The 15,514-nt window shown below is 43.8% G+C and overlaps 1 protein-coding gene across 1 annotated transcript in view; it reads right to left on the reverse strand.

Moving 5' to 3' along the window:
• Positions 1-15,514, reverse strand: part of dtwd2 (DTW motif tRNA-uridine aminocarboxypropyltransferase 2) — a 171,907-nt gene that overhangs the window by 103,496 nt on the left and 52,897 nt on the right. The window contains exon 2 of the mRNA XM_078566593.1: positions 558-648. Within this exon, the coding sequence (XP_078422719.1) occupies positions 558-648 (91 nt within the window). The remainder of the gene's footprint in view (positions 1-557; positions 649-15,514) is intronic.

Here is a 15,514-nt window from a genome sequence, read left to right on the forward strand (position 1 = left end):
TCATAGGTTGAGGGACCTCAAAGAGGTCTTACTCACCTTTGGGCAATCATCATTGAAAGAAGCCTACAAGTAAGTCACCTGATTGTTCCTTCAGCTAACTTTGATCAAGCTGGAACAAATATTGTCCATTTGAAGAACAGTATTCGAAGAGTACATAAGGTCACCTGGCTGCCCCACAATCCCTTCCCTTGGCCAAACTTGATCCACCTGGAACATTCACAAGGCAGACAGTGGCTTCTTGATTATTTATCACAAAATGGCACTCCAAGCTCATTGAAGTCTTATGCAATTTTTCTTCAATGATGTGTGGTCAACATCAAACATAAATGGCTTTCTGCCAGATTTTATGCCATACACTTAACAAAGGATGATTTTATATTGACATTGGCAATAGGTGGAAAACCAGTTACATTTTATAATAACTACACCCCAAGCTTAAGAGAGGCTTGTGGAAATCAAGACTGATTCATACAATATGGTTTCCTCTTGCCCTTTCCCTTAGTCCTATTCCTGTTAGGTGGCTGGTGGTTTATGCCCCTTCCCATAGCCTTACTCACCTCTGCTGGATGCTGAACTATATATAGGCATGTGGAGACATTCAGCGGATCAACTGGTAGGAACGGGCAGAGGCAAACCTTCTGGGGGCGGCTGCAATAAGAAAGCAATGTTAGTCAAGCAGGGGAAATAATTGTTAACAGCTAGCTGCAGAAACATGACAGCTATTTTTGAGGTCAGCCATTACATTCAGATGCCACATTAAGTTCAACTGTGATTTGGTGTTTTATATATTCTTTTAAGAAAAAGCAAAGAAAGAAACTAGGTTTTTCCTGCTGTTTAACTAGCCTTGAGATAACCCAGAGGGGTCATTACACTCACAGAAGGAACGATGTAACTGCAAATCTAGTGAAATTTCCAACAGCCTATGATTGACCTCAGAATCTATTTAGAGAACATTCCCCACTTAGAGAACCTGAGCAATGTTACTAAAGGAACAAGTCAGGCTAGCAATTGGACATTGCATCTGTGTACACCCTAAAATAAGTGTGAGTAATGCCATAGGAGATTAACGCCACAAGAGATCGATTTGTATTTACAGAATAAAATTGAAGAAACAATTTGCATTTATATAGCACCTTTCATTTACTCAAGATGCCTCAGAGCCCTACAGTCAATGAAATACTTTTAAAGTATAATCATTGCTGTACGAAATGTGGCACTCAATTTGCACACAAGACCCCAAAAATAGGAAGAGCTAATTGATCAGATAATCTATGAACAGTGTTGACTGGGGATAATCTTGATCAGGATACTGTAGTATAAAGATCTGGAACATAAAGAGTTAATTTGGGACTGAATATAGCACCGCCCACACTGTAATGTAAGAGAACACATGACCCATGCCTAGGGGTCAGTGTAGTGTTGGACAGAGCTGTGTGTAGAAGCAAGCATGGAGACAGCACCTAGCTTGGATCTTTACTGTACCTATGTATATAGTTTCTAGTAGTTAATAATTACTGTTGAACTACCTAAGATTGTGAATACCTTAATAAGACCTACTGAACTATGTCCAACACCCTACAACAGAAACTAGGAGAATCCATCTGCTCTTCTTCAACCAGTGCCATGGAATTTTCACAGGAGCAGAGGTCTCAGTTTAACATTGAATCTGAAAGATAGCAGCACTCTCTCCCTCAGTGACTCCCTCACTGATTTGGCGGGGTGGATTATGTGCTCAAGTGTTTGGAGTAGAACTTGAACTTATGATCTTCTGACCCAGAGGCAAGAGTGCCACCACCGAGGTTGATAAACTAGCATCTGGTTTATTGAAAAACCAAAGGAAACAACGAGCAAAAATACCAATAGGAGTGAGAAATACTTGGTTGATTGATTTATCATTAGTGTGGTCAAGGCACATTCCTAGATATTATCCAACCTATTGAGTAATTTAATGCCAATTTTTTCCCTGAAAACTATTATTCAAAGAAAGAAATTTGATTTTTACTCCATTTTGTGTCACATTTCAAATTACGTATACTTTATAGTGTTCAACTTGTATCTTCTCAGGCATTTTCTGATTACTTGTTGGTTTACATTTGAGCAATTTAACTGTGCCTGCAGATATAATAATTTTGTATTACCAAAGAAGTTACCAAGTTACAAATCATATAGGTTGCTGGCTAAGAAAAGTGACATACAAAACAGCTACTGAAATTGCAGTTGATTCAGGAGTGAAGATAGTTTTACAAGAAACTTCATTCAGTGTAGAATCATTATGGATAAAATGCCCATTAGCTCTTTTACAGATTGCTGCCATCCATCCCAAAGTAGTTTCCAGTTTTTAAAAATATCAACCAAAATATGGAAGTAAAACATCTGAAATTTGTCCCAAATGAACAGCTTAAGCTTAATGGCCTCAGCATAAACAACAAGTCAGTCTGTAATGTTGACACATCTATGTTGACAGATAGGGATTTGGCAATATTAATTAAAACAAACAAAAGTCTGCATATGTACAAGTTAAAATGTGTGCCATCTGTAATCATTGTCTGTTATTTTTTTAATTGAAACTTGATTTACAGTTTGTTTTAATATTTGGAGGATACATGAAATAGAAAAGACATTTTCTAAACATCTCTTGAAGCTACTAAAAAAATAATTTTACTATAATTTTTAAGTTTGTTGAAAGACTTTCCTCATTTTTTACAGCAATATCCAGAAAGGTAATCATTACATTATATAGAATTGCTTAGAAATTATAACATAGAAACAAGACATTTGGTCCATTGGTCCAGGTTTATATACATGAGCAACAGCCCTATAATCTCATGTACCCATCCTATCCATATTCGTTTGTTTGTGCTTTCACTCAACCATCAATCTAACCCATTGTTAAAATGTTGACACGGTCTCTACTGGGATTACTAGCTTTGATAGTGCATTCCATACTTGCAAAACTCTGCATGTGAAAAAAGTCTCTCCTGTTTTCTGTCCGAAATCTCTTACATTTAATCTTATAGGAAGTTCATTCATTATAGACTCCTCAAACACTGGAAACAGTAGGTGGAATCTTGTGGAGACAACAGGGATTGCGGCTGCGAGCTGGAAAGCCAGTGAGAGCCCTGTGTCACCCCTTTTCGGGAAGGCCCACTGTATCTTGTTCCACTCAGGCACTTGACAGGCCAGCAGTGGGCCATCCTCTGGGATCAAACCTGAGGTGGTTTGGGGGGGGTAGGGTGGGGTGGGCAAAAGACCCACCCACTCTACCAGCTCTGTTGAACGGCAGCACCATCGGGAAAGTAGTGGCTGCTGCCGGTGCAACATCCACCCGAGGCCTCATATTGTCGCTGGATCCAAGGCCGCAAATGAGTAATGGCAGGAGTGGGGTTTGGGTGTGGGGGCTGTAGGGGAGGGGTACCAGCAGCAAGGGTAGGAGGGTGGCTCTCAGCGGGCTCCCCTTTCATGATGCTGGGTCCCCCAATCAGGCACTGAGTGCCTTTGAACGATGGACCCCACCCAGGGACCCTGCAAGCAACCCGCCACAGACTTGCTTGTCATGCCCCATGCTGGGTAAATATCAATGGCGGGAAGCTGAGGCCCCTAATGCCCACTTGGCGGAGGAGCATGAAGGCTATCCATTGGCCTTCTCAATATGGACATAATCGGAGTGGAGATGGGAAGGTAGCAAGGTCCCGACCCGCCACCCTCCTGCCTGATTAAGTGACCCCCCACTACCAAACTTGCCACAGGGGAGTGCACAAGATTCCATGTTTCTATCTAGTTTGTCCATCTCTTCATAATTCATAATCATAAACACCTCGAACAAATCAGTGCACCTGTGTTCTAATGAAAACCAACCCAATTTTATTGAATCTTTCTTTGTATTTGTATTTTCTCATATCAGGCAGCATAACTGAATATCTGCGCGACATGTTATTGCCTCAAAAGCCTTCCTGTAATGTGGAGCACAAAACTGCACTCAGTACTCACACTGTGCATAAAATAGAAAGGTATTATTTTCCAAATATGAGACTCACATAGCCCATCATTCGAGTCGTTTTCTGAAAGTCTATTTTTTTCCACTCCCCCACACAACCTCTTAAGGAGTCAAAAATTTTCGCACAAGATTAAAATTAGTGTTACAGATGTGGACCGGACAAATTATAAATGTACTTATGCCTTTTCGGCTAGAATGATGTAAGTCTGTCAAGAAAGAGAGAGAGATCTCTATTATTTTATCTTAAGGATCATGATTAGTGCCATGAAGTCATAGCCAAAGAAAATAATATTAGGTTGCATTGCAACCACAATTTAGCATAAAGCAAAGCATACCTTTTTATCCTTTCGCAACTTTGGTCCAGTTTTAGAGTCATAGAGGTCTGCAGCACAGAAAAAGCCCCTTTTTAGTTTTAGAGTAGGGCGCTAACAGTGATACATGGCTTAGTTGTTTAAAAGGGCTAAAAAGCTTGATCTGTTTGCTGTTTTTTAACCATTACAAATTTATGGAGGGTGGAAAGTGGGAGGCTGGCCCCAGGAGTGTCAGAAACCGTCAAATCTGAAGCACAGCTGAGCGTTTCAGCAGCAGACTGTCTGATGTAACAATAGTGACAATGTTATGAAGGTGGAAGTAGGTGGTCTTTGTGTTGGAGAGGATATGGACTTGGAAACTCAGCTCATAATTAAATAGCACACTGAAATAGCAAATTACCAGGTGGGGCTCATCCCTAACTAGGGCACATCTAACCGCCACTGTTCAATATTTAACAACACTACCATAACCTATTGGTAACATCAACATCCTTGGGGTTATTATTGCACAGAAATTGAACTGGATCAGCCCCATAACTGTTGTGTGACTACAGTGGGTCAGAAGCTGGGTAGTCTGTGTCAATGGCTCACCTCCTAACTCTCAAAGCCTCTCCACCACATACAATGGCACAAGTCAAGAGAGCAAATAAATACTCTCCACTTGCCTGGAGAAGCGTCATTCCAATAACACTCAAGTAGCTTGACACTATGCAAGACGAAGCAATCTGCTTGACCAGCACCCCATGCACTACTGGTTTAAAGATATACTACCTCTACCATCAGCACACTGTGACTTCAGTGTGCATTATCTACAAAAGCACTGAGGAAGGTCATCAAAGCTTCTCCGGCAGCAACTCACAAACCACAACATCCACTGCCTAGAAGTACAAAGGCAGCAGGTGAATGGGAAGACCGTCACGTCCAAGGTCGTCTCCAATCACACATCATCCTAATTTGGAAATATATTGCAATTCCTTCATTATCACTAGGTCAAAATCCTGAAACTTCATACCTAACAATATTGTGGGAGTAAAAAATACTGCAGATGCTAGAAATCTGCAATAAAAGCAGAAAGTGCTGGAAATACTCAACAGGTTTGGCAGCATCTCTGGAGAGAAACAGAATTAATGTTTCAAGTCCAATATGACTCTTCTTCGGTTCAGAAGAAGTCATATTTGACTTGAAATATTCAACTCATTACATTAACTCTGTTTCTCTCAACATTGTGGGAATACCTTCACCACATGGACTTCAGTGATTCAAGAAATTCCACCATTGTTTCTCAAGGACAACAAGGGAAGGGCAACAAATGCTGATCTTACCATCAATGTCCACAGCCTGACAATGAATAAAACAAATTCAAGACTCTATGGGGCAGGCTTGATGGACAAACTGATCTATTTCTGTCTTTTGTATATCTGTAAATCACTTCAGTCACACTATGTTATCTTTAACAGAATAATATCTGAGTTTGTACTGCTGTTAAACAAATCATATACTTCTGAAAAGTTATTTTATACAATTGTAAAATTAACATGGTCTTGCCAGAATAAGTAATTTATTTTTTTCTACTCCAGGTTCCAGCTGCCAACCCATTTTGTGCCTTAAACATTCCTTTCCCAAAGTCACAAAAATTTCTGTCCCATTTCTTTTATAACTTTGTAGCACATTTGACAACAACCTCAATGCCCACACCACAAATGCAAAGGGCCCTTTGAAAAGGTAAAAGGCAGCCAAGACTGGGCCTACCACTTGTTGTGGAGATGGCTGCCCAGGGAGAAGAGTGGAATTAGGCTGGCACTTCCAGGGGCAGGTGGGTATGGGCAGCCCACCCAAGACTTTTGGATGCCTCCCTGGATGTCCTCGCACGCCTGTGCCCAAGAGGCAGTAGAGTTTCTTCCCGGCCTCTGGCCAAAACAGCAACCCCCCCCACCCTGCAAAAGGACCTAGCTGGAGGTGGCAGAGGAGGTCAGCAATTGCAGCATGACCAGGAAGACATGCGTCCAGTTTTTCAGGGGCTTCAATGACCTCATAAGATCTGGCAAGGTGAACATTCAACAGACAGGCCTCTAACTCTGCACACAAAAGCATGCACACAAACTCAGCAGACTGTGGACACATTGTGCTCTCTAACATTGTCAGAGCGAGTGACCAGTCACAACACTGAGATGTCAGCCACCCTCACATGTGGGCTGCGTGTAAGCAGGGGAAACCACTGAGGAGCACGCCAGCTCATGTCAATGTCACGCTATGAGAGTTGACGGGGGGCAGCCTACTCATTCTCTCCTCACCCTGTAGGAGAACCACATGCACAATATCCAGGAGTTGGCACGGACAAGAAGCAGAGCGTTGGGCCCGCACTAATTCACAGCCATGGAAGAAGTGGTGCTGGACATTACGCAGGTGCCATTGCAGCAGTCCATCCACCTTGGCGAGGCTAGAAGCCAAGAAGGGCAGGGTCACTTGACAACGCTATTGTCAGGTAAGGCATGGAGAAAACTCCTGCCCAATGTGCCAGGGTCATCGACCACTGTCACCTGTGCTGATGCATCTGCTGAGTTGTCCGAGTTTTTATCAACAGCTTCTTCTTCTTGTCTCACCTACAGGGCTTGCAGCCTGGGTTGCGCAAAGTCCTTAACAGCACTGTGGGTGTACCTATACCACATGGACTGCAGCAGTTCAAGAAGGCAGTTCACTACCACCTTCTCAAGGGCAATTAGGGGTGGGCAATAAATGCTGGCCTAGCCAGCGATGGCCACATCCCGTGAAAGAATTTTTAAAAATGGACATCACCAGGCTCCTCAATCCGGGGGTGGGGTGGGTGGGAGATCCACAGAGCCTACACAGTAACATCCTGCCTCCACACCATCCACCAGTGCAGACACATTCACATAGGTGGGGGCGGGAGTGCGGGGGTGGGGGTGCACTCTACAATGCTGCAGGGAAGACTTGGTGAGCACGACTACTGAGCAGGAGGTGGAGAGAGTCCAAGGCTGAGTCAGCTGTGGGCAGTCTCCCTTTGGAGGATGGAGGACAGACATAGCCATGCTTCGCAGGATGAAGATGCTGGGTGTCAGAGACAAGGAGGGCCTTTCTGGAAGACTAGAGGCCGGTGAGTTTCCAATTGTTGGGTATCTCTGTAGCTTTGCAGAATCATGGGCTGACAATGGAGGAGTCCATGTAGTGCACGTGCTCTGTCATGGCTCAGGGATTTGAGCATATGAGCTCCCCATTGAGAGAGTGGCCACCCTCTTGGAGAGCCATGTTCAACATCACTCTGAGTGGGCAAAGGTGCAGTGTGCTGACATGCACAGAAAGAATAAGACTCTTTGTTGCATGGACCATTCATTGTCCCTGATGTCGCAGAGATGCTTGGAGTGGATGCCAGCTGAATCCCAGCCAGTGACGTCATCCAGCTATCAATGGCATCTTAAGAGGGATGAGGCAATCGAAGAGGCTGATGAGGGGGCTACCCCTCAGGGTGCACCAGCATCATCTCTCACCTCCTTGGTCCCTCTGACTCAGGAACTAGCCATGCTGCAAGGCCCTATGACAGAGGCTGCCCCTGCAATGAAGCAGGCACAGAGCCTGTGGTGGAGCCCCACGGGGACCTGCATGATGAGGACAGAAGACACTGCCATCTCAGTTGGATGCACGTACAATGGGGCAGGCTGCCTGCACCTCATCCTCAGCCACAGGAGGAGCACCGCATAGGAGTGGGCATGAATACAAGACACCACATCGTTAGCAGCACTTGATGGATCATCGGGTGAAGTTTGCATTATTTGCATTTTCATCCATTTATGTAGTTATAAAAATACCATTTGATGATATTGCTCAGACTTCTGCTGTTCATGAATTTTGGTGGGGACTGAGAAGGTGGCTAAGGGGCAGTGAGGCACTATGGACTTGTTGCGGGTGCTGGGTCTGTGAGGTGGTAGTGGAGACCCCATGCTCCTTGTCTGTGGGTCACAATGGGACTGTCCAGATGTGTGTGCAAGCTAGAAAAAATACTTCAGTGGTTCAAATTCCAGATTGGGAGTCATCTGACATAGGACTGGGAGCCAGTCCAGTGAGGCGTTGACAAATTAAGATGGTCCTTGTGGTCATGCCAGCCTGTCACTTGCCATCAGGACATGTAAGGTGTCTGCGATCTCCGTCCAATGTGTAGGTGCTGGGCTCCTCTGGAGCACCCCTTTTGTCCTCTTCCAATGGAATCTGGATATTGGCCCGAGAGGTGTGGCACATGTGACTCTCACAGGATGAAAGAATCATGGCACCTATCCAGGAACCAAATGCATAGCTGCAAAATGTTCTTCTTGTGGTCACAGACCAGCTGAGCATTCAATGGGTGAAAGTTTTTTCTGTTGAAGAATCTGGCTGGCTGATCTCTCTGTGCTTTGATGGCTATTTTGGTACAATCAATGACCACCTGGACCTGGGGGAAGCCATTGATGGTGGCACAGGCTGACCCGTGTGTGTCAAAATGGATGCATTCCCCCCCCCACCTTCAGCTCCCTGTGGAGTAGGGAATCTATGACCTGCCTGATGGAATCAGGAGCTGCCGACTGGGAAATGCCACCCAGGTCCTCAGCTTGAAACAATCTGGATGCATAGAAGTAACCTTAACACCTGCAAGTAGGGAACTGCCATCAGGGCCATGAGGCATCAGCCTCCTTCATCACTGGCGCCCTGCCATTTGCAGGTAGCTAACTCTTGGGTAGTACACCCGATGTCATGGGTAATGCCTTCTACCCCTTGCAGCCCCTCACTCTGCTGCTCTAGACTCCTCCTGACCAGGAGGATGCCTCTGCTGGCCCCTCCTCGTTGCTCAGCCTAATGTCAGAGGAGCTGTTCCCATCTCCAGTCCTGGAGCCTCCAGTGGTTTGTGCTGCAAGCCTTCCTTTGCCAACCTCTGCTGTCCATCTCAGGACTCCAACCTTTCACTAGTGAGAAATACAAGCCTATCAGCACCAGCAATGACAACTCTGTGCCACTGGTTGAGCAGCTAAGAACGATTGCCAACTTTTATGAGTTGACCAGTGCCTGCGTTAGCCCTGATGCCTCCCCACAGTGTGCATGCCAGGTACACCCTGAGGTGTCCCGGATATTGCATGTTCCCTGTGCCTGCCGACTGAAAATACAAAACTGGCCTAGTGAGGCCTTTTAATTGGCTCCACAACTAGCTTAACAGGCACTTAATTGGAAGTGTGGCAGGTTCCAGACATTCCCCTTTCCCACCCTCCCATTGAAAATTACACTGCATTCCAGTGCTCCTCTCTGAGGATACGATTTTCAAGTCATGTCTACACCCGTTCCCACTCCATCAGCAATTAAAAATCTGGCCCAGAGTATTTGGACTTGCAAATTCCTATTCACTTCCAAGCTGAGCTTCTGCCCCCAATCCATTCTATTAGAAAAACTGACCATTTCCACCTCTGTAACACCTCCTGACTCTGCTCTTTTGTCTGATAAGATGAAAGTCTCTTATCTCTATACTGAAGTGGAGCCTTGTGTCATCTGCGAGCATGTGGAAACTGGAGCTGTGTTTTCAGATGATATCACCGAGGTGTTGCACGTAGATGAGAAATAGGAGTAGTGCAAGAACAGATCCTTGGGAGACACCAGAGGTGACAGTGATGAAATGGGAAGAGAAGCCCTGATGGTGATTCTCTGGCTACGATTAGACAGATAAGAATGGAACCAGGCAAGATTAGTCCCACTCATCTGGGCAATGGTGGAGGGGCACTGGAGGAAGACAGCGTAATCAATTGTCAAAGGTTGCAGACAGGTAGGGAAGGACAAAGAGGGATAGGCTATGTTTGTCACAGTCACATAGGATGTCGTTTGTCATTTGATGGAAGATGTCATTAACAGTGCTATCAAGAGGCATTTACTCAGCAATAATCTGGGGGAAGACAGTGACGTAATGGTAATGTCGCTGGGTTAGTAATCCAGAGATTTAGGCTAATGTTCTGGGGACATGGATTCAAATCCCACCATGGCAGCTGGTGGAATGTGAATTCAGTTAATAAATCTGGAATATAAAGCTAGCCCCAGTGATGGGCACAATGAAACTATCATCGATTGTTGTGAAAACCCATCTGGTTCGCTAATGTCCTTTAGGGAAGGAAATCTGCCGTCCTTACCTGATCTGGCATACATGTGACCCCATACCACAGCAATGACTCTTAACTGCTCTCTGAAATGACCTAGAAAGGTCAGTTCAAGGGCAATTACAGATGGGGCAACAAATGCTGGCCTTGCCAGTGATGCCCACATCCCATGAAAGTATAAAGAATAAAAACTGCTAACTGACGCTCAGTTTGATTTCCACCAGGGCCTCTCAGCTCCTGCTCTCATTACAGCCTTGGTCCAAATATGGACACAAGAGCTGAACTCAAGAGATGAGGTGAAACTGACTGTCAAGGCAGCATTTGACCGTGTGTGGCATTCAAGGAGCACAATCAAAACTGGAGTCAATGGGAATCAGGGGGAAAACTCTCCACTGGTTGGAGTCAAAGCTGACACAAAGGAAGGTGGTTGCGGTTATTAGAGGTCAATAATCTCAGTTCCACAACGTTACCACAGTAGTTCCTCAGGACAGTGTCCCTCGGCTCAACCGCCTTCAGCTGCTTCATCAATGGCCTTCCTTCCATTATGAGGTCAGAGGTGGGGATGTTCGCTGATGATTGCAAAACGTTCAGCACCAAACCACCAAAACTCCCACATGCTTCAGCCGCATTAGCGCCATTGAGGTCCAGTCCTGTGCTCGCCCTATTTTTTGTTTATTCTTTCATGGGACATGGGCGTCACTGGCTAGGACAGTGTTTTTATGACCCATACCTCAGTGCCCTTGAGAAGGTGGTGCTGAGCTGCCTTCTTGAACCGCTGCTGTCCGTGTGGTGTAGGTACACCTATAGTGCTGTTAGGGAGGAAGTTCCAGGATTTGACCCAGTGGCGGTGAAGGAACGTCGATATAGTTCCAAGTCAAGATAGTGAGTGGCTTCCAGGTGGAGGTGTTCCCATGCATCTGCTGCCCTTGTTCTTCTAGATGGTAGCGGGTTTGGAAGGTGCTGTCGAAGGAGCCTTGATGAGTTGCTGCAGTGCATCTTATATATGGTGCGCATTGCTGCCATTGTACATCAGTGATGGAGGGAGTGGATGTTGAAGGTGGTGGATAGGGTGCTAACCCAAGGGGCTGCTTTGTCCTGGACGGTGACAAGCTTCTTGTGTGTTATTGGAACTGCACTCATCCAGGCAAGTGAAGAGTATTCCATCACTCTCCTGACTTGTGCCTTGTAGATGGTAGACAGGCTTTGGGGAGTCAGGAGGTGAGTCACTCTCTGCAGAATTCCCAGCCTCTGACCTGCTCTTGTAGCTACAGTATTTATATGGCTGGTCCAGTTCAGTCTCTGGTCAATGGTAATGCCCAGGATGTTGATAGTGGGGGATTCAACGATGGTAATGCCATTGAATGTCAAGAGGCGGTGGTTGGATTTTCTCTTGTTGAAGATGGGCATTGCCTGGCACTTGTGTGGCACAAATGTTACTTGTCACTTATAAGCCCAAGCATGAATGTTGTCCAGGTCTTGATGCATATGAGCACTGACTACTTGAGTTTCTGAGGAGTGTGGAGAACAAAAGCAGCAGAAGGTACAGAAAGCCCAATAACAAAGTTACCCTGGTTGGAGAGATTGTTTCCATGAGATTTGGATGGGATTGATGGGAGGGATGGGGATGACATGAGAAGGATGAATGGCATGGGCTGAGGATGGTATGGGAGTGAGGGGATGGCATGGGAGGGGTGTTTGAGATGCTGGAGTTGGTTAATTATGACAAAATGGTGGAGATAATTATTTGGTGCAACCTATTATTCAAAAGCTATTCTTTGAAATAATTGAAGATTCAATTGATTTGAATAAAAAAGTTTTAGAAAAGCTATCAGGTGATTTAAAAGAATACATCAGCATTGATTCTCTTGACAAATAAGATGATAACAATCTATACTCTCCAGACTTTCTACACGGTGGGGCCACTGCACAAACTTCGGCTCAAGGAAGGAGCAAGAATAATTTTAATGTGAAATTTGAATCCTAAATAAGGGCTTTGTCATAGTACAACGTTGGTAGTCAGGAAGCTGTTTTCTTCAAAAATAGATTCTGAAATTATTGCAGGTAGATTTCTGGAAATAGAGTTTTTATTTCTCAAATAATACTGATGTAATCCTGCCATTTCAACTCAGAGGAAAACAGTTTCCAATCAGACTGTGACTAAAAACAAGCCACAAGGCCAGACTCTTAAAAAAATTGTACTGATATTCCGAGGCCTGTTTTTACTAATGGAAAGCTCTATGCAGCTTTTACCAGAGTGCAACTTTTTGATTTTAAAATCTTTGATGAAAGAATAACTAGCAAACCTGATTTAAAGAAGTTGCAATAAAGATAATAACGAGTGTAAATGCTACCAAGTGAAGTACTGCTTTGAGGTTTTAAAGGATGCATAGAACAGTAAAGTCCAAGAATACAACTAATAACTCAGGTGTTTGTCTTATAATCAATCATGAACATTCAGTGTACAAAGATAACCAGTTTCTAAAATAAAACAATAAATCCAGCATATTTCAATTTTCAACTGAAACCTTATATTAAGGAAGTCTTAACAATGCTCTTAGAAATTTGCAGTATGATCAGACGAAGTCAACATGGTTTTACGAAAGGGAAATTTGTGTTTAACAGATTTATTAGAGCTTTTTGAAGACATAACTAGTAAGGTAGATAAAGGGGAGCAGATGTGCAATATTTAGATTTCCAAATGGCATTCAATGAGATTACACAAAAAGGTTAATATAGTATAAGGGTCTGGCACATAAAAGGCTAACGTGGGACAGTACCACCCACGCAGTGATGTGAGAGAACACACGACCCACACCTGGGCCTCAGTGTAGAGTTGGACAGAGCTGTGTGTAGAAGCAAGCTTGGAGACAGCTCCGAGCTTGGACCCTTATTGCACCTATGTATATAATTTCCAGTAGTTAATAAATATTTACTGTTGAACTACCTAAGATTACAAATACCTTAATAAGACCTACCAAGCTATGCCCAACACCTTACAACATGGTAGCAGTGAATGGAACAACTCAAAACTCGCAGAGACTGCAGAAGAATACTGGAAAATTGAAGGAAAAATCAAAAAAGCACTCTGACTTGAAGAAAAGCTCAAGAAGCAAAGGTACAGGAGGAAATCGCCAGAGAAAACCTCCAAAGACATGCTTGGAAGCTGAAAGCAGAAATTAAATTCCTCACTACAGCAGGAGACTTCAGTGAATCCTGCGGAAGTCTAGCTTCAACACTCAGTGTGTAGAGTCAGTGAACTTGGCAGGGGTGAGCTAAAAAGTTAAAATTACTGGATAACACAAGTATTGAAAAAAAGTTAAATACTGCAGCTGTCAGAAATTGCCATTTAAATCACAGTCCGAGAAAACCTATTCCCAAGTTTGCACCTGAACACTGAATTTGTTCCGAACAAAGGAAAAAATAATTAATTAAAACTCAATCATGACTGAGCAGGCAGTTTTAAAAACCCAGAAAAAACAAGGATTCGACGCTTCCAAGTCCCAACAACATTGTGTGAAAGAGGGAAAGACTCGAGGCAGGCATCCATTGTTGAAAAACGCTGAGATTGCGAACGCCATTACTGTGGAGCTTGCCAAAACCAGCAAGCGAGCAGAAGTGTATGGCAATGCCATCTTGGATTTTTGGAAACCTCTTAAAGCTGAGCCGGCGATTTAAAACTGTTAACCATGGATCAAAAATCCATTCGTCCAGATCAATTTGGACTTAACCAAGGCCCAGATCAATCACAAAATTTGGGACTTTGGAGAAAGAGATTCCTTCAATAAATAAATAAAAAGACAGAAGCTGAACAAGAACGTAAGAAATAGGAGCAAGAGTAGGCCATTTAGCCCCTCAAGCCCGCCTCTCCACTCAATAAGATCATGGCTGATCTGCCCCAGGCCTCAACTCCTCTTTCGTGCCAACTCCTTGTAGCCCTCAACTCCCCAATATTTCAAAAATCTATCTACCTCTTCTTTAAATTCTTTCAGTGATCTAGCCTCCACAACTCACTAGGGTAGATAATTCCAGACATTCGCTACCCTCAGAGAAAAAATTCCTTCGCATCTCAGTTTTAAATGAGCGCCCCCTTTTTCTGTAACTATGTCCCCTAGTTCAAGATTCACCTACTAGTGGAAACATCTTCTCAACATCTACCCTGTCAAACCCCTCAGAATCTTATACGTTTCAATAAGATCACCCCTCATTCTTCTAAATTCTAATGAATAAAGGACTAACTTGTTTAGCCGTTCATGACAAGTCAACCCCTTCATCCCAAGAATCAGCCTAGTGAATCTCTTTTAAACTGCCTCCAATGCCAGTATATCCTTTCTTAAATACGGGAACCAAAACTATACATAGTACTCCAGGTGTGGCCTCAACAACACCCTGTACAGTTGTAACAAGACTTCCCTATTTTTAAACTCCAATCCCCAAGCAATACAGGTGCAAAACTCCATTTGCCTTCTTAATTACTTGTTGCACCTGCATACCAACTTTTTGTGTTTCATGCAGATCCCCCTGTGCTGCATTTTTTTTTAGAGTCACTCTCCATTTAAATAATAGTCTGCCTTTTGATTCTTCCTATTAAAGTGCATGACCTCACACTTTCCTATATTAAACTCCAAATGCCAAGTTTTTGCCCACTCACTCAACCTATTTATATCCCCTTGCAGATTCCTTATGTCTTCATCACAACATGCCCTCCCACCTATTTTTGTATCGTCAGCAAATTTGGATACATTACACTCCGCTCCCTCCTCTAAGTCATTAATATAGATAGTAAATAATTGAGGCCCTAGGACTGATCCTTGTGGCACTCCACAAGTTACGTCTTTCCAACCTGAAAAATACCCATTAATTCCAACTCTCTGTCTTCTGTGTGTTAACCAATCCTCAATCCATGCTAATACATTACCCCCAATACCGTGAGCTCCTACCTTGTGCAATATCCTTTTATGTGGCACCTTAACGAATGCCTTCTGGAAATCTAAATACACTACATCTACTGGTTACCCTTTATCAACTCTGCTTGTTGTATCCTCAAAGAACTCTAGCAAATTTATCAAATATGATTTCTCTTTCACAAAACCATG

Source organism: Cetorhinus maximus, chromosome 2 (assembly GCF_964194155.1).
Source record: "Cetorhinus maximus chromosome 2, sCetMax3.hap1.1, whole genome shotgun sequence".
NCBI classification, from domain to species: Eukaryota; Metazoa; Chordata; class Chondrichthyes; order Lamniformes; family Cetorhinidae; genus Cetorhinus; species Cetorhinus maximus.